The following is a 27,219-nucleotide window of genomic DNA, read 5'->3' on the forward strand; positions in this document are numbered from 1 at the left end:
CAGTATCCAACTGGATATGCACAGGGCCAGCACCTGAGAGGCCTCAAGGAGTGACCACTCAGAGGGACAGAGGTGGGCATACTGGCAGACCTGGGAAGGGTGTGGGCTTTCCTGTTCCCCAAGGGACAGAGATGGGCTGTATTCAGGATTTCAGCGGGAGGGTGACAGTCACCCTGAAGGTGACCAGAGCAGGACAGACAGGGCTGGACGACCCGCCCACCACACCTCCTTACTTGGCCACGCCCCACGCTATTGGGTTGTTTCACTCGGCATCTAAGCGAAAGCTTTCTTGTTGTAGTCTGGGCTCACTGCCCCCCGGTTTGGGTGGGTGGGGGTGGTGTATCTGCTAACTGGCTCCCTGGCTCCCTGCTTGCCCTAACGAGCAGGAGGCAGTGATACCTGATGGTGTGTTGTGGCATCAGTCAGTTCAGCTGAGTCCTCAGTCATGTCCGACCTTTTGCGACCCCATGGACTGCAGCACACCAGGCCTCCCTGTCCATCACCAACTCTCGGAGTTTACTCAAACTCATGTCCATCGAGTTGGTGATGGCATCCAACCATCTCATCCTCTGTCATCCCCTTTTCCTCCTGCCTTCAATCTTTCCCAGCATCAGGGTCTTTTCCAATGAGTCAGTTCTTCGCATCAGATGGCCAAAGGATTGGAGCTTCAGCATCAGTCTTTCCAGTGAATATTCAGGACTGATTTCCTTTAGGATGGACTGGTTGGACCTCCTTGCAGTCCAAGGGACTCTCAAGAGTCTTCTCCAACGCCACTGTTCAAAAGCATCCATTCTTCGGCGCTCAGCTGTCTTTAGAGTCCAGCTCTCACATCCATGCATGACCACTGGAATACTTTCAAACCCCAGTTCCACCGGCCCCATGAGGCCATGGGCGGGTCACCCCCTCCCTGGCCCCTCTGTTGGGCACCTGACCCAGCCGCCCCCTCGGGGCCCACGCGGGGCACTAGCTGTGCTGTCCGGGTGGCTGGAGGGTCGGTTCTGAGACCACTCACCCGCGTGAGCTGACGCATCCGCCGAACTCTTCTTTCCGTCCTGGGGACCCAGGGAGGGCGTGGCCGCATCTTGGCCTGGGAGTGGCTGTGAGCTGCCAGGTGAGAGAGCACTGCAGACTGTGAGCCACGTGGCCCAAGACCCCCACCCGGCCCCATCGTACACTGGGAGGAGGCCACACCTGGGTCTGGCTGCCGCGGCACTCTGAGATGTCCTCGCCTCCAGATCCACACGCACCTGTGGTCGCTCCAGCTCCAAGGCCACCCCTGGCCTGGCCTGGGTCGAGTGCTCCTCCCTCAGCTGCTGTGAGGACAGGAAGGAGGCGGGTGTTGTGGAGGGTGGACCAGGCGGGGTCCCAGGAAGAGCAAAGGGCCTACCCTGAGGGCAGCTGCACTCGGAGGCCCTCGGCCGGGCGGGACCCACAGCCCCCTTCCCCAAGCTGACCCGACCCACGCTTCCCACCAGCCTTTCCTAGGCTGGGCCGGGCCGCAGGGGGCAGGCTGGCCTGCTGACCTCCAGCCTGGGTCTGGACAGCAGCTCCCCCAGGGCCTTCTGCGTCTCCCAGACCTCCAGCTCCGCCTGTCGCCTAAGGAGGGCCAGCGCCTGCCCCTGCTCCTGCCAGTCCGGCTGCAGGGAGGAGAGGAGCAGCCTCAGGACTCCCCGGGGCCCCCGCCTGCTGCCCCCGCTCCCTGGCAAGGCCCCCGCCTCAGAGGGCAGGCAGTGTCACCTCCAAGGACTGGACCCTTACAGAGCGTCCCCCCGGGAGGACCACTCTGTGCCACCCACCACCCTGCTCCCCAGCCCGCAGCCTCCCCGCCTCGGCCCAGCCGGGGCCTTGGCCTTCCTTCCTGCTCCAGGCTCCCCTCCCTCCCTCTCAACTCTGGGGCCCCTGCCACTCAGCCTCAGGGGGTGAAAGCTGCTCCCGGGGGACCCCCAAACAGAAGCGGCCTAAAGATTACACACCTTCAGGGACTCCAGGAAGCTCAGCGACTTCTGCTGGATGTCGGATAGCGGACCTGCAGAAACCACAAGAAGTGGTGGCTGGGCGGCCTGGCCTGGCCTGGCCTGGGCCTGCAGGACACGCGCTGGGAGAGGACCCCTTCCCTGCGCGTCCAGGGAGGGTGGGCAGGGCCCCCAGCCTGTGGGGCAAGGAGACAGGTTGCTGCCTTACCGTACCCTGCCCACTCCCGCGGGGGTTGGGGGGCTCTTCCTGCCTGACCTCGGCCACCCTCCCCTGGGAGCAGGGACCCCAGGCTGCAGACACATGGCCGGGGCCAAGAACACAGGCTTTGCTGCCAGACAGGCCTTGGCTCATCACTCACTTGCTGGGTGCCCTGGAAAAAGCGCTAGTCCATGAACGCCTCTGCGGGGACACCCCGTGGTAAGATGCTCTGATACCTAGTGGCTGCCCTAATAAGGGTCGCAGCCCCATGGGTGTGCGGTGACCTAGGCCACAGGGCACAGCCCTGCGGCCTCCCTGAGACTGTCCAGAGTGCAGGCTCGGAAACCTCAGGCTCCCCAGGTGGCCGAGGGCTTCTGGTTCCCGGTGGGGGCCCCAGGGACCCAGCCTGGCCCTTCGGAGGTTGCCTGGGGTGGCGGGGGGTGACTGTAGTCAGAGGCGGGGGCAGCGAGCGTCGCTTCCTCTGGCCCTGCCCTCCATCTTCTTGGCAGGACCCCTGTGAGAGCCGGCAGCACGGAGGATGGGGGCTCCCCACCGGGGAGAGGCCTCGTGTCTGTGGACGGCAAGCCCTCCTGGTGGCTCTTGGACGAGCTCCTGCTTCATCCCTAGTGACTGTGCAGAGAGGAGGATGGCGCCCTGCTTCCCAGAACAGAGCAGCTCAGCATCCCACATTAGAGCGGCCAAAGAGCTGTAAACAGCAGCCAGCCGGCTCCCGGGCGCTTCCACGGCCGCTGAGGACTCTCTGCAGCACGGAGCCCAGGGGAGGGGCGGGGGCTCCGGCCAGCTGACACGCGCGGCACTTGGGGGCTGCCTGGCATGTCCCCCACGCTCCCAGCTGCCTGGCAGTCCCTGGAGAAGGGCCACTCCTTTGCTTTTGTTGTGGCCTGGAAAGAAGGTGCCCCGTCCTCCACTGAGTTCCTGCAGACCCTCTGCCAGGGGCCTGGAAGCTTCAGAGAGCCAAGGCCCCCAGAGCTGCTGCTCCCAGAGGTGCAGACCTTTCCTGATTATTCCTGGCCAGGCCAGCACCCCGACAGGTCACCAGGGAGACCCCGGGCTGTGGGTCCCCGAGCTCTGAGCTGCGATCCGGGAGAAAGCAAGTGTTCCCCGAGACGGATGCGGCCCGGGCCGCCGAGCAGCTGGCCCTGCTGAGCAGAGGACGGTACTGGCCTCACTTCCCAACTCCTGATGACCATTGGGGAGTGGCCCCAAGAATCCAGCACGACCTGCCACCCCAGAGCGCCTGGCAGCCTTGTGGCTCCAACGGGACGATTAAACACATACGTGGCAACTGTTACTGTTGCCAACGGCGACGGGGACGATGAGGACCAGGTGAGCTCTCCCTATCGCACTGCGGCTGGGGGCCCGCAGCCTCAAACCAAAACAAAGCCGACGGGGCCCTGCCTGGGCGAGAGGCTGCCGTGCCTGGGGGCCGGAACCTTGCTGTCCGCTGGCAAGCCTCCCTTGCTGCTCACGTTTAAACTTAGAGAAAACAAACATGTAAAACTTCACTCTTCAGTAGCTCTGGCCGTGTCCCAGAGGCCCCCACAGCCACACATGGCTGCTGGGCGCCAGATCATACGGCCCAGAACTTAGAACATCTCTGTCACTGCAGAAAGTTCTGTTGGGCTGGCGCTGCTGCCAGTGGGAAAGGCTGGGCCCCAGTCCCCGCTCTGCCATTCACTGTCAGGCGGTGGGGGTTATGCCCCTCTGGGCACTGGCTTCCTCTTCCGTGAACAGGGGCATGAGCTTGGGACCTGCCTGGAGGCAGTGTGACACCAGTGAGCTGCCATGTGTGACACAGACAGGCCCAGGGGGCCTCGGGGCCTTTAGGAAGTCATTCACGCATTCAGCAAATATTCCCCAAGCACCTGGCCAGGCAGGAGCCGGGGCTGCAAGGAGAGCCGGACCCTCAGGTTCTCGTGGCCCACAGAGACAGAGGCACACACGTGAGTTTCACTCCCACCAAGCACGCTAAGACGGGCGAGCAGAGCACCCGACCCAGCCCGTGTCATCCGGGAGACTTCCTGGAGGAGGCGTCTGGTGGGAGTGCACAGCGCCTGTACTCTGGGTTGTGCTCGCTGCTTGGTGGTGGGCTGCCGAGATCCTGCTTGGCTCTTGGCCTCCCAGCAAGGCGGCCTGCAGGCAGAGCTGGGAGAGGAGCGGGTTTTTCTGGAAGACCCGGCACTTGGCCTGGCACCTGGCCTGCTGGGGTTCAGCCAAGTGGGGGATGGGGGCCTGGCCCACAGCTCTGCCCACACAGACCTCAGAGGCTCCAGGAGGCTGTCTTTGTGGTAGGGGGCGGGCTGGGGAGGAGCACCTGCCTCGGCTCTGCTACTTGGGGGGCACAGCGGGGGAGCGGGGGCCCCCTGGCGGGCTGCAGCCAGGCACCCTTGCACCAGGCCCCTCCTTCCTCGGGAGGTCTGTGGCCCAGCCCCTTGCCCGCTGAGAGGCACCCCTGGGGAAGAGGTAGCTCGGCACAAAGGAGCTGCTGATCTGTTTTCCTTTGCCCTCCCCTGGCACCCCACCCAGGCTACCCACTCGAGTGGTGACTCATGGGAAAGCTCGCACCGTTCCCACCGTTGACACGTGCTCCACGGTCCAGACGTGGCGTCCTGTCCACCAGCAGCGGACGGCCCTTCCCTTTGGGATGCTGAGAGGAGGATGCCCTTGTCTGCCCTCCCCATGGGATCTGGGTGGGTCTGCCTCTCCCCAGAGACACTGTACCACCTCCCTGCCACCACCCCGGGCATGGCCCACCCTGCATGGGCAGACACAAGTACAGGGCACACATGGGCTGTGCAGCCCAAGAGGACAGAGTGGGCTGGCGTTGCAGACCAGCAGGAGTGGAGGCCAAGGGCACTGCTGTTGCCCGGCCCACTGCTTTCTGTCTCGGGCCCTGAGTCCCAGTGTGACCCCGTTTGACAGACCAGGCACAGCTGATGGTCCCAAGGGGCCAGGGCTGCCGGAGTCAGAGGCGCCCTAGCTCCCAGTTCCTGTTCGGCCAAGACGACGGAGAGGGGTGGACAGAGAGCTGGCATCTGAGCCCAAGTCCTGGTCCCAGCCTGTCCTGGGCACCCAGACAGCTCATGCCCCTCACTGGGCCACACTTCCTGGAAACTGGTGCTGGAAGCGTCCACCCACTTCTGGGCAGACTCTCCCCCTGGGCATTGGTTGCCCAGGATCTGACAGCTGCAGTGGTCATTGGGGCATCTTTTGATTGCCCACCACCTCCTAAAAGGCAGGCTGCTTGAGGGCAGGGCCTGGTGCCCGGTCCATGCCAGGCTTGGCAGGTCCTCAGCGAGCTGGTGCTGAGTGAGCAGAGGGAGGGTGAGCCAAGAGACTAGCGAGCTCCTGGGCAGCCCCCTCCCCAGGCTGGGAGGGTCTCCCAGACCTTGGGCCGGTGCGGGGAGGTTGACTGCCGGATGGAGTGACACAGAGCCCTCCTTCTCAGAGGGCCTGGGACCCCCAACACACACACATGTATCTACGTGCTCACACGTGCCCACCCCTGGTCCGCAGAGGGCTTTGTTCCCCGCCTCTTGCCCAGCCTGGCCTCAGGGGCCCTCTGTCTTCCAGGGAGGGGCAGGTGTCTCTTGGAGGCACCGCTGCGGGTAACGCCTTGGGGAAGCTGCTCATTCATGAGGGGTCCTCCACACCCCCATTGCCTAGTGGCAGCTCTGAGCCCAGGACGGTGGGACACCAAAGCGCAAGGCTGAAATTCCTCCTGCCCGCCTCTCCCCCGGGCACTGGGAGGTCTGGGGGACTGCTAACTGCCCCCCAGGCCTTTCACAGGCCACCGGACCCCACAGGCCTCACCACCCTCCTTGTGAGACGGGCAACTCTGCTGGGCCCATAAGGAGGTTTTATTTGGGGCTGCTCCTGAGCAGGGCAGGGGTCAGGGTTCACTCTGAATGCACCTGCAGGAGCCCAGTTCTCCTACAGATGTGAGCACGTCTTATTCTTATTTTGGAGAAAACCAACTGAAAAAGGATAAAACGGATGCACATCCCAGACCTCTCCAAACAGCGCTTGGTCCCCAGCGCCAGGCCAGAGCCCTCCATCTGTCCCCCTCTCTGAGCCCCACTGGGCAGAGCATCCCACAGGCCGGCTCATGCCCTACTCTGCACGCTGCCAGGACGAAGGCCTGAACCCAGGAGGGTACCTGGCGGGCGCCCCACCCCCACAGCTCCAGGGTTCTGGGCAAGTCTCAGCTGTAACCAGAAACAAAAACCCTCTGGCGGCAGAAGAGAAGGCAGAAGGCTGGGCCCCAGGAGCAGAGCTGTGGATGAAGCAAGCCTTCAACCCTCATGAGGGCAAGGGTCAAGTCAGGACAGAGGCGTGGCAGGAGCACAGAGCAAGCGGCCGGCCCCGAAAGCCTCCAGAAAGCTTTAATACCGACGCGTGGATATGCTCCACGTAAGGAAGGACCTCTACACCCAGAGCCTCGCCGAGCATCAGGCAGTGGAGGGGGTCCCCAGAGGACCTCCCTGGCCACCTGACCAGCCAGCCCAGGGCCTATCCACAGGCTCGCCCTTACCACAGCTCCGGAGGGTCCAGGGCGCAACCAAGCCTGCCCCTCTGGCCGAGTGCGTCTCTTCCAGCCGCAGGGAGCCGCCGCGGGGGTCCGGCGTGGCCGGCACCCCGAGTGAGCTGGAGATACACAAACACCCGTGTGAACAGTGAACACCCTCGAGGCAGGAGACAGCTGGGGGCTGGGGGAGGGCCAGGAGGCTGGGCTCCTGCAGGCCCAGCGTCCAGGGAGACCTAAGGCCCAAAGAGGGGCTGGGGCTGGGACCGGAGGCCCAGGGGGTGGCTGCCCCCGCAGGATCCCCTGGCTCAGCAGGGCCTGATCTGTGAGCAGTGACTTGGGGCTCAGTGCTCGCTCCTGCGGGGGGATCAGCTCCTGGCAGGAGCGCCTGGCATCCACGGTTACTGTCCAGGGCTGGGGCCCGTGTCTGAATATCCTTTGCCCAAAAGCCCTCGCCTGTCTTCGGTCTGCTCGCTCAAAGTGCCTGCTCTGGGGTGACAGGCACAGTCCTTCATCTGCTTCATGACGGGCATGTCCTTCATCTTCGCCCCACTGGCCATCAGCTAGGGGGCACTGTCCGCCAGGCCCACGGGGAGCAGGGCCCACAGCTGAGCTCTAACTCCACCACTGTCTTCTTGCGCCCTGCACTGCAGCCCTGGTCGGAGAGGGACCTCAGCCGGCCGGGCGACCAAGAAGGCTGGAGTCAAACTGGTCTGGTTGGAGTCAGAGACCTGCCCTCCATCAGGGCGAGCTGCCTGGCACGTCTGCCCACGGGAAGAGGAGGAAGGCGTGGCCTGGGCCCCTCCTGAGAGGGTAGCAGCCCAGGTGGGGCGGGTGAGCCGCTGAGCACAGGTGGGCGGCAGCTTCCCCGGGTTAGGGGCCTGCGGCTCAGACGCGTGTGCTGGGCTCGGACATGTGGTGCTGACAGCCCGCCTCACTTCACGTCTCATCAGTGTATGTGCCTCTCTCTCCTGCAACCCAACCCACGACCCGCTCGAGTGACTAAAGACACGGCCACGCCTGTGGGCCATGGAGACGCGGCCTCCTCCAGCCCCGCCGGGCCCACAGTCACAGGTGTTTGCGGAGCATCTGCCATGCTTAGCCCCTGACCCCGCAGGGGAGGTGGCATAAGAAGACTGTTCCACGAGAGGCGGCAGGCCTGGGACTGAGACGAGAGACGCTGCGAAGGCGAGGGGCTGGCCCAGGGGCTGATCCCGGGACAGCCCCAGCGGTGCTGGGGCGGGAGTACTGACCGCGGGCTCCGACGGTCAGGGGAGGAGGATTCCTAGAGGGAGTGGCGACAGGGGCTGCTCCAGGAATGTGTGGGCATGGAGGCATGGGGGGCAAGGTGGCTGCAGGGTCTTTTCCAGACTCTCTTGCTCCCTCCTTCCCAACCCAGTACCTGGGGGGTGCAGTAACCCCCACCTGGGATCAGCAAAGGGCAGGACGGAGCCGTGTCCTATCAGTCCCCAAGCCAGTCGCCCTCCATTATCTACATCACGTGTTGCAGAATTTCCCGCGGAGAGACAGACCATCGGTGTTCAGGCTCTGTGGGCCCCCGGGTCTCTGTCTCCACGGAAACCACTCAGCTCTGCCTTTGTGGCAGGAAAGTAGCCACGCTCGCTGTGTAAATATGATGAGTGTGGCTGCGCGTCAATAAAACTTTATTTACAAAGACTGTTGGTGGGTCCTGGGGGCTGTGGCTTGCTGACCACAGGTCTAGCTTTTTTTCTAGGGCAGTGGTTCTCACCAGAATCACCTGATCATGGGGCCCACCCCCAGCATATCAGACTCAGGAGGGCCAGGATGGGAGGGAAGATGCTGCATTTTCTAACGAGCTCCTGAGGAACAATTTGAGAACCACTGGCCAGGGAGGAGGTGTAGCAGAAAAACCACGGGCTCTGGAGTCCAAGCCCTGGGTCTGAACCTCGGTTTGTCCTCCCCCTAAGCAGGTCACTGCTCCTCCGCCAGCCTCAGCTTCCCCATCTGTAAAATAGGGATGACCACACACCCCTCAGGGTGCTGAAAGAAGTGCCTGAGGTTCAGGGAGGCCTGCGGGGTGACGGCGGGCACACAGCTGGGCCACACTCTCTCCCATCCTTCCTTCCAGACGGGCTGGGGGTGGACCGGTGGGCATCAGGGGCCCCCGCTCCGTCGGGGGTTGAGGGGCAGGACGGGAAGTCCTAGTGTCCCCACCACCTGATGCTGGTAGCAAGCTCTGTCCCCACCCAGCCACTGAGCACTGCGGTCCCAGCAAGGAAAGGACTTGGTGGAGGAGATCCACCCCGACTCAGGAACAGGCCTGAGAGGCGGCAGGATGGGCCAGGCCCTGGGGAGCAGAGCTGTGCCCTACAGCCTAGGACTCACAGGGCACCGACGGAGGTGTGCAGAGGCACGGCTGCAAAGCAGCCCCCGGGGAGCGGTGAGTGGCTAGTTTAGAAGGCGGGGCCGGGCCAGGGGCCTTTGAGGAGGCCCCGATCCTGGGCTCCAAGGGCGCTGGGCCGTCCAGGGCATGGCTCTGAACGACTTCCACCTCTGTGGTCTCTCCCTGCCTGGGCAGGCTGCAGGAGGTGGTGGGGAGGGGGCACCGTGCGCCTGGTGGGAAGGCTCTATGACTTGGGGGTGCCACGTGCCCAGGCTCCCCGGCTCTGAGACCTTTGATGAGCCCACAGGACCTTGCTGGCCATCTAGCAGCGGGGACGTACAGATGTAGGCTGTCCACCTTGGAGCCTCCCATCCCGCCTCCCCTTCTCAAGGTCTAGACAGGAGCAGGAGGGAAGGGCAGGGGCTGAAGGGGGCCAAGTCTGGCCCAATGCTGACCCCTACTGGTGGCCACAATTCCATTCCAGCTTCCCAGGGGGCGCTAGTGGCAAGGAACCCGCCTGCCAACGCAGGAGACATAGGAGACCTGGGTTTGATCCTGGGTCGGGAAGACCCTCTGGAGGAGGGCACGGCAGCCCAACTCCAGTGCTCTTGCCTGGAGAATCCCACGGACAGAGGAGCCCGGCGGGCTACAGCCCACGGGGTCGCAAAGGGTCGGACACGACTGAGCACACGCACAAAGTCACAACCTGACTGAGGCTGGGCCGGGGAGGGGAGGGGAGAGGCAGCGCTGGGGGAATCGGGTGCTACGGGCAGCCCCCACCTCCTAGGGAGGACGCAGGCTGGGGGTGGCGTGTGCTTTCAGCACAGGCCTGGGATCTGCGCTGACCACCCCCCGCCCCGTGCGAGGGCCTCCCCCGCCCCACTTGGATTCCTGGCTCTCTGACCATGGCCACAGTCTCCACCCTCCACTGTCCTCTCTGTTCACGAGCACTGCACTCCCAGGCGGCCCCCTGAAGCCCCAAACCAGGCACCGAGCCCAGGACATGCCTGGCGAAGCGGGTGGTGAGGATCCCTCCCCGTGTCTCTGGCCAGCCCTCTGGGAACCCCCCCGCCACTGGCCTGACCCCCTCTGGAACCCCCTCTCCCCCTTGGCTCTGAGCCATGTAGCCTGAAGTCACAGAGGACCTGTGGCCGCACGAGGTGAGGGGGCATCCTGCGAGGGGCTGCCCGGTGGGGCGGGAGGGGGATGGCTGCCCCAGGACAGAGGGGCGGGGCCAGGGTGTCTGAGACCCTTCTGGGGCAGCACTGGGAAGGCGGCCAGTGGGGCTGGGGGTCAGGAGGGCACTGCTGGCCGGGGAGGAGGGCTGATCAGGGACCCACGCCTGCGGGAACTGCCAGGCAGTGGGGCTGAAGGAATGGTTCTTGGGGTGGGAGCGGGCAGTCCTTCCAGGAGGAGATGGGGCACAGCTGCTCAGTGAAGTCCAGGGGCCGACAAGGGCCCCAGGGCTGAAGGCACTGGGCAGCGACACTGGCTGCTGGGGGGAGCGATGAGCTGGGGGACAGAGAGGCCAGGGGTGGCCACAGCCACACGGCTGGGGGGCCTGGTTGTGAGGCTGGGCCCAGCAGAGCGTCCCCAGGACGGTGACTGCTCAGGCGGCCTCATGGGCCCGGGCTGGGCTGGCCGGGTGGACAGCGGGGCTGCTGAGGGCCCCCGGTGCCCCTGCCCCCGGCCGGTCATCCGTCCGTAACCACTGATGAAAAGGGACCCGCGTGAAGTGGCCCCAGAGGTCAGGGCTGGAGACAGGCCTGTTCAAGGGCTTGTAGGCAGGTGATCCTGAGGATCTGACACTGGCAAGAGACCTAGATGGAGGGCCCCCTGCCTCCACACGCCCCAGACACGACCAGCCTGCCAACCACCCGGGAACGCCTGGGCGACTGGGGGCCCATGTGGCCCACTGCACACAGCCCAGCCAGAGGCGTCCGAGGCCCGCGTCTCCCCCGGGACAGGCCTGGAGCTGTGTCACCCTGCCGGCCCGGCTGCGCCCACCCCAGGGGCACAAGGGCGTTTGAGGGCAGCGCCCAGCCTTACCTCCCTGCGAAGGGGCTGAGGGCCTGGAAAGAAGCCACGTTTCTTGCCAGCCTCCCGTCCAGCTCGGAGCGTCCATTGTCCGTGAAACCTTTCGAGAGAGAAGCACCGGGACTTCACTTCCTACAGGCCGGCAGGGTGGGGAGGGGCTGCCGTTTTGCAGGGAGTGAGATGGTCCCCCCACATCCCCACGGCAGGAGGCACAGGGGTCCTGCATTCTCGCCCCTCTGCAGAGCCAGGGCGGGGAGGGGGCAGGACATCAACCTCAGGACTGGGGCCCACCCCTCCCCCTCCAGAGGCAAGGGGGCAACAGCAGGCACAGAGGGACAATTGCTGGGGAGGGGAAGAGACCCGGGGCAAGGAGAAAGTGGGGGTCCCCTGGCTCCCGGCAGGGCCTGGGGGTAGCCCTACCTATGGGCTCGCTGGCGTGGCGGGCCCTGGGGCTCGCACTCTGCAGCCGCTCCCAGCCAGGGCTCCAGTGCACCGTTTCCGTGTCCAGGAAGCCAGGGGTGCAGAGAAGCGGCCTGGCCTGCAGCCCTGCCCAGTCCCCAGGCACCCCTTGGCCCACATTGGGCACCAGGGCCCCGGGGCAGGCCGGCGTGCTGGAGCTGGAGGGCAGCAGCCCTGGGCCAGGCCCCACCAGTGCGTCCATTGCCTCGGAGCGGCGCAGCTTGTCCGTCAGGACATCGATCCGCTGCTTCAGGATGTTGGCCATGGTCTCCAGGGCCTGCAGCCGGGCCTGCTTGTACCGGAAGTGCAGGGGGCCCGGCATGCCCAGGCGCTCCGACTCCTCAGGGTCCAGGTAAATGCAGAGACCCGGGCTCCGGCAGTGCGTACTCAGGTCCTGGAACTTCAGGGGCCCCAGGGAGGAGCTGGCTGGCATCAGCAAGGGTGCGCCCTCCCAGCCATCCTGGGGGCCTCCCACCTCCAGAGTCTTGGTGGGGTTCAAGGCTCTGTTCAAACACAGGCAGAAGCTGCAGGGAGAGAAGGGACAGGGGTCAGCCTGGGGGGGATCATTTCCATGTGCGTGGGAGACACGCGTGTGCAGGGATGCATGTAGAAGCAGCTTCCGGGCGGGCTCAGTGTCTATTCACTTCATCCGTTTGTGACCGTGGTGATCACGACGGACCGCGCACACCTATTAGAAGGAAGGAGCCCGGCTGGCAGTGATTTCTTGGATATGACCCCAGAAGCACTGGTAACAAGACAACAGATAGGCAACTCGGGCTACTTCAGAATTAAAAACATGTATGTGTCAAAAGACCCAATCAACAGAATGAAAACACAGCCTTCTCGACTTCCTACTTTTGCATTCCAATCTCTGATGAAAAGGACATCGTTTTCTAGTGTTAGTTCTAGAAGGTCTTGTAGGTCTTCATAGAACCAGTCAACTTCAGCTTCTTCGACATCAGCGGTTGGGGCATAGACTTGGATGACTGTGACATCGAATGGTTTGCCTTGGAAACGAACCAAGATCTTTCTGTTGTTGCTGAGGTTGCCTCCAAGTGCTGCATTTCAGACTCTAATTGACTATGAGGGCTACTCCATTTCTCCTAGGAGATTCTTGCCCACCGTGGTAGATGTAATGGTCATCTGAATTAAATTCTCCCATTCCTGTCCATTTTAGTTCACTAATGCCTAGGATTTTGATATTCGCTCTTGCCATCTCCTGCTTGACCACGTCCAATTTACCTTGATCTGTGGACCTAACATTCCAGATTCCTATGCAATATGGTTCTTTACAGCATCTGACTTTTTACCTTCACCAACCAGACACATCCACAGCAGAGCGTTGTTTCTGCTTTGGCCCAGCCACTTCATTCTTCCTGGAGCTGTTAGTAATTGCCCTCTGCCTTTTCCCAGTAGCACATTGGATACCTTCTGACCCAAGGGAGCTCGTCTTCTGGTGTCCTATCTTTTTGCCTTTTCATTCTGTCCATGGTGTTCTCGAGGCAAGAACACTGGACTGGCTTGCCATTCCCTTCTCCAGTGAACCACGTTTTGTCAGAACTCTTCAGTATGACCTGTCCATCCAGGTGGCTCTGCACAGCATGGCTCATAGCTTCACTGAGTTTTGCAAGCCTCTTCACCGTGACAAGGCTGTAGTCCATGAAGGGGATGTTATGTGTATTTTAAGTGAAATGTTTGTAAATGAAAAAAAAGGACACAGCAAAGCAAGATGAAGGACCTAGAGCCGCCCCGCCCATGGAGATGGACATCCCTCAGCGTCGTGTCCAGCTGAAGGAGCCGCGCAGCGAGGACCCCTGCAGCCTGTCCGGTGGGGGCTGCCCGAGGGGCAGCAGGCGACACGCACGCTCAGTGTGCCATGTTCACTTTGCACCTGTGTCCTCGTCTGGGTGTGACCAGACACCAACCCTGAGAAGTTAAAAAGAGATGCAGACCCCGGGCTGCCCTGTGGACCCTGAATCTGGGGATGTGGCTCAGGGACGTGCACTTTTAAAACAAATGAAGCAAAAAGGAGCCAGAGAGAGAAACTTCCAGGAGCCAGGGGTCAGGGGAGGGTGTCCAATCCACTGAGGTGAGCGGCTGCAAAGAGGGGTGGGTGCTGAGCTCCAAGGGGTTCAGCCCAAAGCCCCCTCCCAGAATGCTGGCTGCCAAAGGCACACCCAGGACGCAGGTTCAGAGTGAGCCCAGGGCAGGCAGCTCCTGGTGGGGCAGTGCCTTGTGGGGACCCCTGTCCTCAGCCCCTCTGGGTCCGCTCCTCCCCCCCGGCCACAAGTGGATGACACTCCCGGAACCCGGCTGTGAGCTCCTCGTCACATTGCCCTACCCTTGTCACCAGGCAGGTGGCCAGTAAGTGGCTGGCCCTGGCCGGAAGCCCCCAGGGCACTGCCCACAGCCCTTCACCGTGGGGACGAGCACTGGGAAGGGCAGCCTCCGGGGAGCCTGGACGCTCAGTCCCCCAGAAGGGCGGCGGGAGGGCTCCCACCCTGCACTTCAATGCTGCCGGGGGAGGCGCCGCCTGCACAGCTGCCACCAAGAAAGGAAAGCACATTGCAGCGAAAGCCAAGAGAAAGTGTCAGCGAGGGGGCAGCATAGGAAGATGTGGCGGGGACGGGAGACACGGTTTCTCCTGCACTGCTCGGGGGGATGCACAATGGTGTGGTCACAGCCAATACAGCCCAGCAGTGCCTCCGTGAGTGAGACACAGAGGTACCACGTGACCGGACAACTCTCCTCCTGGGTGCATGCACAAGAGAGCTGAAAACAGGTGCTTAGATGTTTCAATCAGAGCTGCCGAAAGGGGGAAACAGCCCACAAGTCCATGAGCTGACTACGGGTGTGCAAAATGTGGGGGATGCCCCAGTGGAATATTACTCAGCCATAAAAAGGAAGGAAGTCCTGACGCAGGCTGCAACACGGATGAACCTGGAAAACACGCTCAGAGGAGGGAGTCAGGCACAGAGGCCCTGTGCTGTCTCAACTGATGTGAGACACCAGAAGAGGTGAATCCAGCCAGCCAGAATGGCCATCATAAAAAAATCCACCGACAACAAATGCTGGAGAGGGTGTGGAGAGAAGGGAACCCTCCTCCACTGTTGGTGGGAATGTAAATCGGTACAACCACTACAGAGTCCAGTATGGAGGTTCCTCAAAAACCTAAAAACAGAGCTACCATATGACCCTATGTCCTGGGCATAGCGTAGTCCTGGGCAACCCTAGTCCTGGACATTTATCTGGAAAAAAAAAACGTGATCCAAAAGGATACATGCAACCCAGTGTTCATTGCAGCTAAGACACGGAAGCAACCTAGATGTCCATCGACAGAGGAATGGATAAAGAAGATGTGGTAGGTATATGCGATGGAATGTTACTCGGCCATGAAACAATAAGATAATGCCGCCTGCAGCAACAGGGATAGACGTAGAGATTGTCACACTGAGTGAAGTCAGTCAGACAGAGAAGGAGAAATATCGTGTGACATCCCTCATATGAGGAATCTAAAAAGAAATGACACAAAGGAACTTACTTACAAAACAGAAAGAGACGCACAGACTCAGAAAATGAACTTACAGTTGCCCGGAGGAAAGATGAGGGGAAGGGATAGTTAGGGAGCTCGGGATGGACATGTACATGCTGCTGTATTTAAAATGGATAACCAACAAGGACCTCCTGTACAGTACATGGGGGAAAAAAAGAAAGAACAGGTGAATCCATAAGGATGAACAGCAGATTGGGGCTCAGGGGAGGAATGGAGGGGCCTCGGGGCTCAGGGGAGGAGTGGGGGGGTGCCTGAGAATGGGAACTGGGTTTCCTTTTGGGTGATGAAATGTTTTGGGACTAGACAGAGGTGGTGGTTGGTTTCACAATATTGTGAATGTGCTAAGGGCCCCTGAATAGCTCAGCTTATAAACGTTAACTTTACATAACAGCAATCTCACCTCAGTGGAAACCAACGCAGCCCTGATCACAGGCTCTGTGCAGCTCTGGACAGAGCAAGCCAACCCCTGCCCAGGAGAGCCCCCCAGGAAGCCCAGCCCCGGCCCCTCACACCCACCTGCCCGGGGCCTCCTGGTCCCCCAGTACCATACCGGAAGTCACCTTGCTCCACTGCAGCACCGGCGCCCCCGGCCCGGCGGCGGCTTCCAGATCCTAAAGCAGAGAAGGATGCTGTCAGCCCCAGCCCAGCCACAAGACCCCAGACCCTGTCTCAGCCTCGGAGCTGGCCCCAGCCTCCGCGGGAATCACAGGCTGGTCCCTTCTAGGGGGAGGGCGGGCAGAGACAGAGGCAATGGGGTCCCCGCAAAGCCCCACGGTGGCCAGGGGAGCCGGGTGTCTGAGCTGCCACATACCCTGGACTGTGCCGCGTGCGGGACGAAGGTCACGATGCCGGGGGTCGTCTGGGAGACCACGGGGACGGCTCTGCCCAGCACGGCCTCCCTCTGCTTCCTGTGGGCGCCCTGCAGCCTCTGGTTTCTGAGCTCCAGCGAGCGCATGGCCAAGGCCTTTTCTTCCAGGGCCTGCCGCCGCCAGGCTGCAGTCTTCTGGCGCATGAACTCACGCAGGGACTCGGAGCCGTGGAGGGGGCCCAGGGCCCCCCGGGGCTTGGGGCAAGGCCGAGGTGGCCGCACCTCATTCTCCTTCTCAGGCGCGTTCCGAAGGGCACCCTGGCTGGGCCTTGGCCAGGCGAGCTTGGCCCCTGAGGGGGTCTGCAGGGGACCCCTGCCCTGATACAGGGGGCTGGGCCCCTGTGTGAAGGAGGTGCTCCAGGGCCGCCAGGTGGGTTGGCTCGGCCTTTCCAGAGGGCTCCATGGCCTCGGGGCGGGGTCTGCCGGGTCTTCACAAGCAGTCCAGGCCCTCTGTGGACCCCAGGCCTGCCCGGCCGAGGCGCTCCAGGACCGCTGCAGGAAGGGGACCCACCTTTCGGGGGGGCTCCCAGGCCTCTGCAAGGAGGGGTCTCGTCCTTGGAAAGCCCAGGTCTTTGGTGGGCAGGAGGCCTGCCTGGCCGAGGCGCTCCAGGGCCGCTGCGGGAAGGAGTTCGGCCCTTCGGTGGGGCTCACGCATCTCTGGAAGGAGGTGTCCCGTCCTGGGGCCACCCAGGTCCTGTGTGGATAGGACTCCCACCCGGCCACAGGGCTCCAGCGCTGTGCAGCAGGGAGGCTCCCAGCCCTCTCAGAGGTGGGCAGCCTGTCCGTCGGGGCCCCAGGGCTCTTCCAGAAGGCACCCCTGACGTCTGGGGGTTTCCAGGGGCCTGGCCGCCTCCTCCCTGCCAGGCCATGCAGCTCCAGTCCTCGGCTCGTGTGGCGAGTCCGGGCCAGCTCCAGCCCGGCCTGGATTTGCTGGCGGAGGTCTCGAAGGACGGCCATAGCAGCCTGGACGTTCACGGGTGGATCGCGGGAAGCCAGGGTGGGCACGTTGTCCGAGGGCATCTGCAGGTCACTGTGGACAGAGGCTGGACTTGGCGTCTGGGGGTGGACAGGGGAACTCTCAGTGGCTCCAACCTTCTTCCCGTGATCTGCAAAGACAGGCAGTCGCGGGGTTGCCAGGAGGCGCAGAGCCCCCCTAGAGACCCCCCATCTTGGCTCTGCTCTCAACATCCACTCGCAGGAGCCCTCTGGGGGCAGATGCCACGTCTGGGTGACTCACAGCTGTGCCCAGGCGTCTGGCACAGAGCCACCCTCTCTGAACATGTCGAAAACTGAGTATGTGTGTCGGGGGGTGCGGGTGACAGACGTCTGCTGGGAGCCACTGTGGCTGTAGGCCTGCATTCTCTAAGTCAGGACAGCCTGGTGGTCATGCCCTGCCTTCCAGGAGCAGAAATTTGCTTCTCAGGGACAGAAACCCTCTTTTTGTTTTGTTTTAAATGCAGCGAGTCCCGGAAGCCCCTGTATGCTGGTGGGTTTGGTGGGAGTCTGACAGGTCTCCGGGGGAATGGGTGCCACACCTGCACCCCAATGCCATTGCCGCCTGGGCGTCTCTACCCCGGCGCCCACCCCCAAGATGCCACACGGAGCGGAGCAGAGTCCAGGCGGAGGCACGAGGTACCTAATTCTGCGACGGGGGCCTGGTCTCTCGAGGGGATCTTGCTCTGGAGCCTGGGGAGGGCGGGCGGGGGCCCCAGCACACCCTCACCAGGGCTTGTCCTTTCCTCCAGGCATGAACACCCACCAACTCAGAATCTTAAAGAGAAAACACATATACAGCCAAGTGCCCGGGGCCCTCCGCGTGCCGACCCAGAGGGGAAGGCTGGCAGCTCCTCACAGAGCCAGGAGACCAGGTCACACGCTCCTGGAGGGGACAGGGTGAAAACACCTGGGTCCAGGCCACTCTGGCGCGGGGCCACACCCCAGCCATTAGCCAGCATCCTGGGCAAAGTTGAGTCTCAGGATGACCTGGACGTGTGACCTGATTTCTCTGGCCCTCAGGGGTAATAAAACGTACTCCCTATGGATTTCTCTGTAAAACACAGAACGCAGGCCCTCGAGCACCGCACGCGCTCTGTAAAGGCTGGTCAGAAGCAAAGACAATCGCTCGCACACCCAGAGCTCGCAGGGCGGGGGCGGCACTGTCGGTAATCACTTGCCCTGAACCAGAGGAAACTAATTTGTTTTTAATCTGGTGAGAGCGGGGATCAGGGTGGGAATCAAGGAAGCTGTTGCCGAGAAAAGGGGAAATAGAAGGCTGAACTTCTCTTTCCTTTCCTGAGAACAAAGAAGATGAAGAGAACAGTGAGCAGGCGTGATCACTCCGCGTTCTCAGCTGTCCCTAGCCTGTAGTCTGTAACCGAGGTTGCTTTTCTGCCCTCTGACTCCGCAGGAGCTCGTTCTGAACCTACTATCCTACAGTGTGAGTCGCTCAGTCGTGTCTGACTCTGTGACCCCATGGACTGTAGCCCACGGGGCTCCTCTGTCCACAGGATTCCCCAGGCAAAAATACTGGAGGGAGTTGCCATTCCCTTCTCCAGGGGATCTTCCTGACCCAGGGATGGAACCCAGGTCCCTTGCGCAGAAGGCAGATTCTTTCCTGTCTGAGCCACCAGGGAAGCCCTACTATCCTTTAACGCTGTGCTGATCACCTCCTGTTCCTGGTGCTCCCCTTTACAGCACTCTTTTGCAGACCACCTCTCGGAGGTCTCTTTTTGCATTACAGGAAGGAGGTCACAGTACGACACACGAAGGACAAAGGGCCCAGCCACTGGGCTACTGACACCAGCCTGTGACGGGTCTTGAAACAGTGCAAGAGGAACAGGAAGAAGAATACAGGATCCTCACGTCTCTGTTCCGTAGCACCGACCCCTGACTGTGAGCCCTCCTCTATGCGATCCCCAGATTCCTCATGGAAGTGGGGCACAGTTCTCGAGGCGCAGACCTACTGTGTTCCCCGCCTCCTCCCACGGAGGATTAAAGCCACCCTTCCATTTCCTCCAAACAAACTGGCTCCATCTGTTTCTATTTGGCTTTTTTATTCGCCCTCCCCAGCCCAGGCTTTGTTGGGCAGAGAAAGCTAAGATCTTGGTGGCAGCAAAGCCACCCAGGGCGGCAGGATGAGGGGCCCGGACAGTGTGTGGAAACAGACAGCTGCCACATCCCAAACATAAACACTTTCTTTAATAAATGCCATCACGTCATAAACATCATTTATCAAGGTTTTACTTCGTAATCCCAAATCACCCTCACCAAATGCCATTAGCAGCCCCACCATCATCACAAACCCAACCATAAGGGCCCTGGCAGAGGCAGAGGCAGAAGCAGTGGCTGACCTTGAGCACTCACGCACACGCTCACACACACACACACACACACACACACACACACACACACGGCAGGGAGCCAGCCCAGGCAGCGCCCCAGGAAAACAAAACTACCCAGACCAAGACTTGTCCTGGGGGCATTTCTGCTCGAAGAGGGCGCCTCACCGCAGAGATCACCCACCTAGCACACCCTGCTCCCTAGACTCGGCGCCCTCCCCAGCCCAGACTCAGACTTGGGACACAGGCCTGAGCACTGAGCTCCTTGAAAGGGAAGGGCGACGCAGACCACGCCCCCAGAGGCCACGCCTCCTAGAGGCCAAGCCCCAGGAAGGAGCGAGGCCGTGACCACGCCCTCTGCAAAGCCACGCCCTTGGAAGAGTCCTCCAAGACACGCCCCCCTCTGCGACCACGCCCTCCGCCCCAGGCTCCTGGGGTAGCGGAGGAGGAGAGCGCTGGTGTCCTGAGTGCCAGGAAAGGGAAAGTGTTAGTCTCTCAGCCCTGTCTGACTCTCAGCGACCCCATGGACTATAACCCGCCAGGCTCCTCTGTCCTTGGGATTCTCCAGGCCAGAATACTGGAGTGAGAAGTCATTCCCTTCTCCAGGGGATCTTCCCGACCAGGGATCGGGCCCACCTGCATTGGCAGGTGGGTTCTTTACCAACATCACCACCTGGGAAGCCCCTGTCCAACCAGTGAAAAAGTGAGAGTCGCTCAGTCGTGTCCGACTCTTTGTGACCCCATGGACTAGACAGTCCATGGAATTCTCCAGGCCAGAATACTGGAGTGGGTAGCCTATCTCTTCTCCAGGGGATCTTCCCGATCCAGGGATCGAACCCAGGTCTCCTGCATTGCAGGCAGATTCTTTACCAGCTGAGCCATAAGACATGGATTTAAATCCCCGCTCCTCCATTCTCCAGCCACAGACAGGCCTTGAGCAAGTGACCACTTCCCTGTGCCTCAATTTCCCCATCTGTACGCATCTCTCCACAAGGATGAAAAAGAGAAGCAGTCACCCCCACTGCAGAAGTTTCCCAGAAAGGTCAGGCTTCTGCTGACCAGGGCTGAGCCCGGGACTGCCCACCTGCCTGCCGCGTTTGACCTATGAGGGGGACCTGGGGGGTGGGCTCCCCAGCGAGGATCCTGCATCCTGAATCCCAAAGCTGTTGCTCTGCACAAAAAAGGCCACACTCACTGGGTGGGGCCCTGAGCAGGGACCACGCTGGGTGAGGAGGGGGCCGCAGGCCCCTCTGAGCACCCCCACCCGCAGGCCCCGACATCACTGGCTTCCCCATTAGCCGGCCAGAGGGGTCCAGGTCAATAAATGGGCCCTGGTGGGCACGTTTTTCCTTCCGCAGAGCCGTTTAATGGCAATTAATTTTTTTACGAGAGGATTTTTAATCTGTGGAAATGGATGAAGTCCCCAAGTGTCCTGTCAAAGTTCCAGGGCCAACCTAATCTATGATAAAAAATGCAAAGTGAGGTGCTATAATCTGAAATTAAATATCGGGCTTCATTTTCCCTCAGCCCGGATGGATGAATATTTTATAACTATTGTGATTTAATTTTTTGTTAACTACAGCAAATTTCTAATTCATCCAATTCCCAAGTCCTGTGGCTCTGACCTCTGAACCCAGACTCATCTCTTCTTAGCCCAGCTGTGACTTCGTCGCTGACAGAGACTAATGGTCAGCTCCGGCAGGGCGGCGCGGCGGTCACGGTGATGAATGCAGCCCGTGGCACGCCCTTCTGACCCAGTGTCAGGCAGAAGGCAGGTCATTTTTCAAAGGAGCCATTAAAATAAAACAAACCCCACAGTCCAGGAGCAGGGGGAACATGATGCGGAAAATTGTTATTTTTGTGCTTGCTCGGTGGCCTGTCTCCTGGCACCCCTCACTCTATCCAGTGGAGGTTTCGCCAACGTGCCCCCACATTGCTCTGGGCCCACTTCCATTGAGGCACAGAGGACAGTCACTCAGCCCGCTGGAACTGTGGGTCTGCCCAAGGGCAGAAGAGGCAGGTATCTGAAGACATGGGCAGACCTTACACTGGCACTCCCCTCCAGGACTGTGATATCGTGCCCGGGGGAAACTGAGGCACAGAGATGCTGAAAAACAGTGCCAACACCAGTGTTGCTGACTCTGAGCAAGATCGGGGTCCCCACAGAGCAGACCTCAGCCCCCCAGGGCTCTCCCCACCTGGGGGGGCTCTCAACTGGTGTCCCCAAAGTCTGTGGTGCGGTGGTCCCAGAGCCCAGGCCCTGAGGGTGGGCCTGCAGGTTTCCAGGCGCGGGTCCAAGTGTGCACAGCTGGGCTCTCTCAGGCAGGGAGCACAGGGCCAGAGCCAAGCCTGGTTGGCCCGTGTGACCCCAGGCAGGCAGGAAACTGAGCCTCGGTTTCCTCATCTACAAAATGGGAGCAAGCCTGTCTGCCTCCGAGGAGAGCTGTGAGGACTTACATGAGCTGGTGTTGCCTGCGTGCTTGGCACACACGGGCAGAGGGAGCCCAGCCCTGAGCGTGTCACCCCATCCCACCCAGGCTGTTCTGAAGGCAGGCCCAGAAGACGGCTGCCCACTCCGCTCCCCATAGCCCACATCCAGCTCATTCACCCCACAAGCTCCACGAACCGGCCAGCTGGGCAGCTGGGTCTTCGCTGGACACAACCTCATGACCCACCCTCAGGGGAGACTTCTGAGTTAGGAATTTCTCTGCGACCGAGCGGCCCAGCACCACCACGACCCCTGCACAGAACCCCCAGGCAGCTGACGCATCCTCCCCAAGGGGTTGTGGGAGGTGGGCACTGCCTGGCCTTTCCTCCCACCAGGCACCCCAGGGGGAAGCCGGCCCCCCGGGCTCACTGCCTAGTGTCTACATTCCAAACCAGGCGCCAGGGAGACTCATCCCTCAGTCACGCTTCCCGCCGTTGATGGCAGCAAAATGGCCACGGCTTGTCCGGCGATGCCGAGTCACGAGAAAGCAAGCACGTCCATCAGCAGCACCTTGCCTGCCCCCACTTCACGCCCGCCTTTCCAAGGTGCAGCCAGTGCAGCACCTGCTGTCTGGGCTCTGGAAATGAGCCACACGCCCGCCTCCTGAGCCTGGACCGTAACTTTCTGTCCCCAACCCCTGCCGGGCCCTGCGGGGGCCAACCCTACCTGTGTCTTTGGCAGCTCTCCTAGGGGCAGGCGGCTTGGGTGCCTTCTCTGTTTTGCAAGAACTACTTTTCATCCTTTTGGTTTTCTCCTGTGCAGCTTCACCGAGAGGAGGAGAGGGAGGCAAGGGAGAGAAGGTTGAGTATCGACACAGCACACGATCAGCCTGCTCTCCAGCCCCTGACTGTCCCAACATGCCGCCCCCTGCCCCCCGGGGAAATCCCCTGCAGGGCTGGGCTCGCCTCACCCTCCCTCACAGCCCTGACCGTGCACCAGCCCCCAGAGCCCCTGAGCACAGCCCCTGGCATGCGAGCTGGCCCACAGCACTTGTGTTTGTTGAGTGAATAAATGACTGGATAGGCCCACAAGCAAAGCTGTGGCAGGCAGCTAGCCAGATGGGACATCGGCTCATCGGGGAGAGGTGGTTGTTCAGTCGCTCAGTCGTGTCCGACTCTTTGCGACCCCGTGGACTGCAGCACGCCAGGCCTCCCTGTCCTCCACTATCCCCTGGAGTGTGCTCAAATTCATGTCCACTGAGTCAGTGATGCTATCTAACCATCTCAGTCTCTGTTGCCTCCTTCTCCTTCCCTCAGCATCAGGGTTTTTTCCAGTGAGTCAACTCTTTGCATCAGGTGGCCAAAATATTGGAGCTTCAGCTTCAGCATCAGTCCTTCCAGTGAATATTCAAGGTTGATTTCCTTTAGGAGTGATTGGTTTGATCTCCTCACAGTCCAAGAGACTCTTGAGAGTCTTTTCCAGCAACATAATCCGAAAGCATCAATTCTTCGGCACTCAGCCTTCTTTAAGCTCCAACTCTCACATCTGTACATGACTATTGGAAAAACCTTAGCTTTGACTATATGGACCTTTGTTGGAAAAGTGATGTCTCTGCTCTTTAACATGCTGTCTAGGTTTGTCATAGACAAACCTTCCAAGGAGCAAGCGTCTTTTAATTTCATGACCGCAGTCACCATCTGCAGTGATTTTAGAGCCCAGAAAAATAAAGTCAGCCACTGTTTCCACTGTTTCCCCATCTATTTGCCATGAAGTGATGGGATCGGAAGCCATGATCTTAGTTTCCTGAACGTTCAGGGAAAGCAGTGTGCACCAGACCCAGAGGGGCCTTGGCACGGCGGGGCTGCCCCACCTGGATGGGCGGGGACAGGAGAACCAAGTCCCGCAGCAGGCACGGGGGCCGGCTGCCCAAAGGCCAGTGTTCGGCCTGGCCCCGCTCTGTTTGGCCTCATTCGTCTCTGTACCCTGCTGGGTGGGGGCGGCATCAGGGAAACACCAAACGGCCACTCAGCTGGTGAGCCGTGAGAGCCGGCCCGGCCCAGCCCAGCCCAGCGTGTCCCCAGGAGGCCTGGGGAGCATGCCAAGAGAGGAGTCAGGCCCCAGGGACTCCCAGGCCTCTGCAGAGCAGCTGGGTCCTGGCCTTGGCCCGTCCCTCCGGCCTCGACAGGAGCAGCCTTGAGCCCTAGGTTCTCACGAAAGGACAAACCCCATTGGATTTCACTCATATGAAGTCCCTAGAGGGGTCAAACCCCTGGAAACAAAGTAACTTTGTACATAAACATAGTAAAAATGGTAAACTCAGTGTGTGTGTAGTTGTGTCCGACTCTAAGACTCCATGGACTGTAGCCCGCCAGGCTCCTCTGTCCATGGGATTTCCCAGGCAAGAGTACTGGAGTGGGTTGCCATTTCCTACTCCAGGGGGATCTTCCCAATCTAGTGATCAAATCTTCATCTCTAAACTTTATGTGTATTTTGCCACAATTGAAAAAAAAAAAAAGACCAGGCCCTGACCCATGCCCTGCTTCCAGAGGATTCTAAAACGAGGAGGGGCTGGTGACTGATGCCACTGGGCACTGAGCTCCCTGAGAGACCATGGCCAGGTCGTGATTTTAGCCGAGAGGCCCCAGCAGCCTCTGTGTGGGGGGACGGGGACAATGACCTGTGGGATGAGCCAAGGCCATCGAGGTCCTTTATCCCCAAGGGGAGAGACCAGAGAGTTCACGCGGGCCACCGCCACTTCCGGGGAGCCGCCAGGGTCCACGATCAGGCCAGAGCTGGGTCAGAGAGAGGCTCTGCTTCTTGGCTTCACATGGCTGGCACCCCTCACTCTACCTGGGGCTGCACTTGGCTTGCACCTCTGGCTGGGCAGACCGGAAGTGGGTCTGTGGCTGCCAGCCAGAGGATGTAGACTCAAATGTCGACCAACCCTCATCCCACCCTACCCACCACAGCACCACTAGGATAGGTGATGGAATCCTGAGGGCCTGACTCTTAAAAACCCTGGCCAGAGAGCCCCGAAGCCTCGGGCCTCCAGGGCAGCCTGACCTCAGCTCCTGAGCCCTTTCCCTGCCCCTTTCTGGGGTCTCCAGAATCCTGCTGGACTATAGAGACGGCCCCTCCACCCGGTGCCCACCCCACAAACTGAGCAAGCAGTCAATGCCCAGACCTGCCGAGGTCTCCCTGCCCAGAACCTTCCAACTATCCTACGGCGGTGATGCCAAGGTTCCTTAGCCCTGGGAGCAGCTCCAGTCCGCCCCCCACACCCTAACTCAGACTCACCCCTCCTACCTGCTGAGTGAGCCAGAGTCTACTGGTTCTCTGGGACCTTGGACCCTTCCTCCCCCATCTGGAAGTCTGCCAGCCTAGTGTCTACCCTTCAGCTTCTCCCAGGCTGGGCAAGGTCATATGTGGGACAGGTCAGCAATGCCTTCTGCCTGCAGAATGGACCGGCAAGCCCAGGAGCTGACGGAAGCTGAACGGCCTCAAGCCCAGACTGTGGCCGGCCTGTGACCATGCTGTGCAGAGCAGCTCAGCCAGCAGATGTCCTTGCCCAGGGCCCCTGTGCTTTGAGCCCCAGCCTGCCCTGCAGAGCCCATCTGGATTCCTTCCCTGGTGACTGGAAAGTGAGCTCTAGAGAATGGCAGGCTGAGAGCAAATCCCTGCTTGGGCCCTTCACAGCTGGGGTCCTCTCTGACCCTCAGTATCCTCCTCGGTGAGGGGAGGTAACAGAGCCAATCCCACAGAGTGAGAGAGAGGCTGCCTGGAGACTGCTGGCTCCATAACCATGCTGCCCACACCTGGTCTGAGTGTCCAGGGGGGTGGGGGGTGCTGGGATGGCTGGCCACAGGGCCACTCACCTGAGACCTGGTTCAGGGAGACCCTGGAGGCCTCGCGCCCCTGGCCAGGGGTTGCCTTCTCTTCAACTCCACTTTCAGTTCCACTCAGGATGCCTAAAGTGAAAGTAAAAGTGAGTCACTCAATTGCATCTGACTCTTTGCCACCCCGTGGACTACGGAGTCCATGTCCAAGGCCTTGGCTTCCCTGGTGGCTTAGCTGGTAAAGAATCCACCTGCAATGCGAAAGACCTGGGTTCAATCCCTGTGTTGGAAAGATCCCCTGGAGGAGGGCATGGCAACCCACTCCAGTATTGTTGCCTGGAGAATTCCTATGGACAGAGGAGCCTGGAGGGCTGCAGTCTATGGGGTCAAAAAGAGTCGGACACGACTGAGCGACTGAGCACAGCGCAGACAGTCTGCCTGAGCCTGGTGCAGCAGGAGAAGGGGCATCGTGAGGACGGTGAGGCCGTGAAGAAGTGTCCAAGGAAAGGTCCTCCTTTGGACGCCGCTCAAAAGCTCCTGGTTTGAGAGTGCAGTCTCCCCTCGGGGGCCTTCTGCTGGCCTCCTCCCGTCCACGCCCCTCGCAAACCCTCCAGCCTCCAGGTGCCTGCCCTTTGCACCCACCCTCCTTCTTGTTTCCACCAGGCGGTCTCCATGTCCCGGATGAGTCAATGCTTCCTCGTGCTTAAACCCAGCTCACACGCAGCCCCGGGAGGGCTCTATCTCCACTCAGCTTCCCAGGCTCCGAGACCCTCCAGGGCTGCGGGGCGCACCGCCCCAGCCTCCCAGGGGGCCACCAGCCCAGGCGGGGCCCGGCCTGCATTGGCCCAATCTCATCACTTTCTCCCCTCTTCCTGCCTGTCCCTGGAGAGAGCTGCCCCACTGACCTGGGTAGGCCGGGGCTGGCGGGGGGTTTGACGGCTTTCGGGCCTTCCTCCGGGGCGCTGGTGCGGGGGCTTTGTAGAGGTATGAGGCGCTGGAGGGTGTCGAGGTGCCCAGCGAGGTGCAGCTGGCCTGCCGCTGGGCCTGGGCCCGGATCTTGTCCCTCAGCTGCTCCAGCCGGGGGTTGCTCTCTCTCGGCTGCCGCGGTGGCCTCGGCACCTGGGGGGCCCTCTCGGTCCAAGTCCTGTGGGGAGGGGTACACGACTCGTGGCCCCCCGAGGAGCCGGAGAGGCGGCCCGACGACACGGAGCTGTCCCCATCCTTGGCCTCCTCGTCGGTCAACCACGTGGGGACGCTGCAGACTTGCCCCTGGCGGCCAGGCTCCTCAGTGTGGTCAGACCAGGCCGCAGCGGGAGATCCCCACAGGGCGCCGGCCTGCCGGCGGGGCTCGGGCCACTTCACAGCCGCCATGGCGTCATCTTCAGCTGCCAGTGGGCAGAGCCTGTCTTCCCTTGGGGGAGAGAGGCAGACACAACCTGTCAGGCGCAGAGACGTGGAGGTGCCGAGCAACACGTCTCCAGTACGCCGTCCCCACACACTGTCTCCAGGACGCTCCCGCTCCGTTTTCCTGTCTCAGAGTGAGACAGGGATGAAAGGTGAACGTGAAGTTGCTCAGTCGTGTCCGACTCTCTGCGACCCCATGGACTGTGGCCCAGC

The 27,219-nt window shown here is 61.2% G+C and overlaps 1 protein-coding gene across 8 annotated transcripts in view; it reads right to left on the reverse strand.

The window, feature by feature from the left end:
* The window catches only part of CCDC187 (coiled-coil domain containing 187), a 48,332-nt gene that overhangs the window by 19,443 nt on the left and 1,670 nt on the right, over positions 1-27,219 (reverse strand). For 5 of the 8 annotated variants that reach the window (XM_061434049.1, XM_061434053.1, XM_061434047.1 and 2 more), the window contains exons 2-13: positions 26,508-27,013; positions 25,642-25,734; positions 22,493-22,588; positions 15,944-17,106; positions 15,649-15,743; positions 11,541-12,103; positions 11,133-11,220; positions 6,728-6,840; positions 1,974-2,026; positions 1,524-1,637; positions 1,192-1,313; positions 1,013-1,104 (exon numbers count right to left, since the gene is read on the reverse strand). In XM_061434049.1, the coding sequence (XP_061290033.1) occupies positions 1,013-1,104; positions 1,192-1,313; positions 1,524-1,637; positions 1,974-2,026; positions 6,728-6,840; positions 11,133-11,220; positions 11,541-12,103; positions 15,649-15,743; positions 15,944-17,106; positions 22,493-22,588; positions 25,642-25,734; positions 26,508-27,013 (3,098 nt within the window). The remainder of the gene's footprint in view (positions 1-1,012; positions 1,105-1,191; positions 1,314-1,523; positions 1,638-1,973; positions 2,027-6,727; positions 6,841-11,132; positions 11,221-11,540; positions 12,104-15,648; positions 15,744-15,943; positions 17,107-22,492; positions 22,589-25,641; positions 25,735-26,507; positions 27,014-27,219) is intronic. The other 3 variants (XM_061434048.1, XM_061434052.1, XM_061434051.1) reach the window with 3 other exon arrangements.

The sequence above is a fragment of the Bos javanicus genome, chromosome 11 (assembly GCF_032452875.1).
Source record: "Bos javanicus breed banteng chromosome 11, ARS-OSU_banteng_1.0, whole genome shotgun sequence".
NCBI classification, from domain to species: Eukaryota; Metazoa; Chordata; class Mammalia; order Artiodactyla; family Bovidae; genus Bos; species Bos javanicus.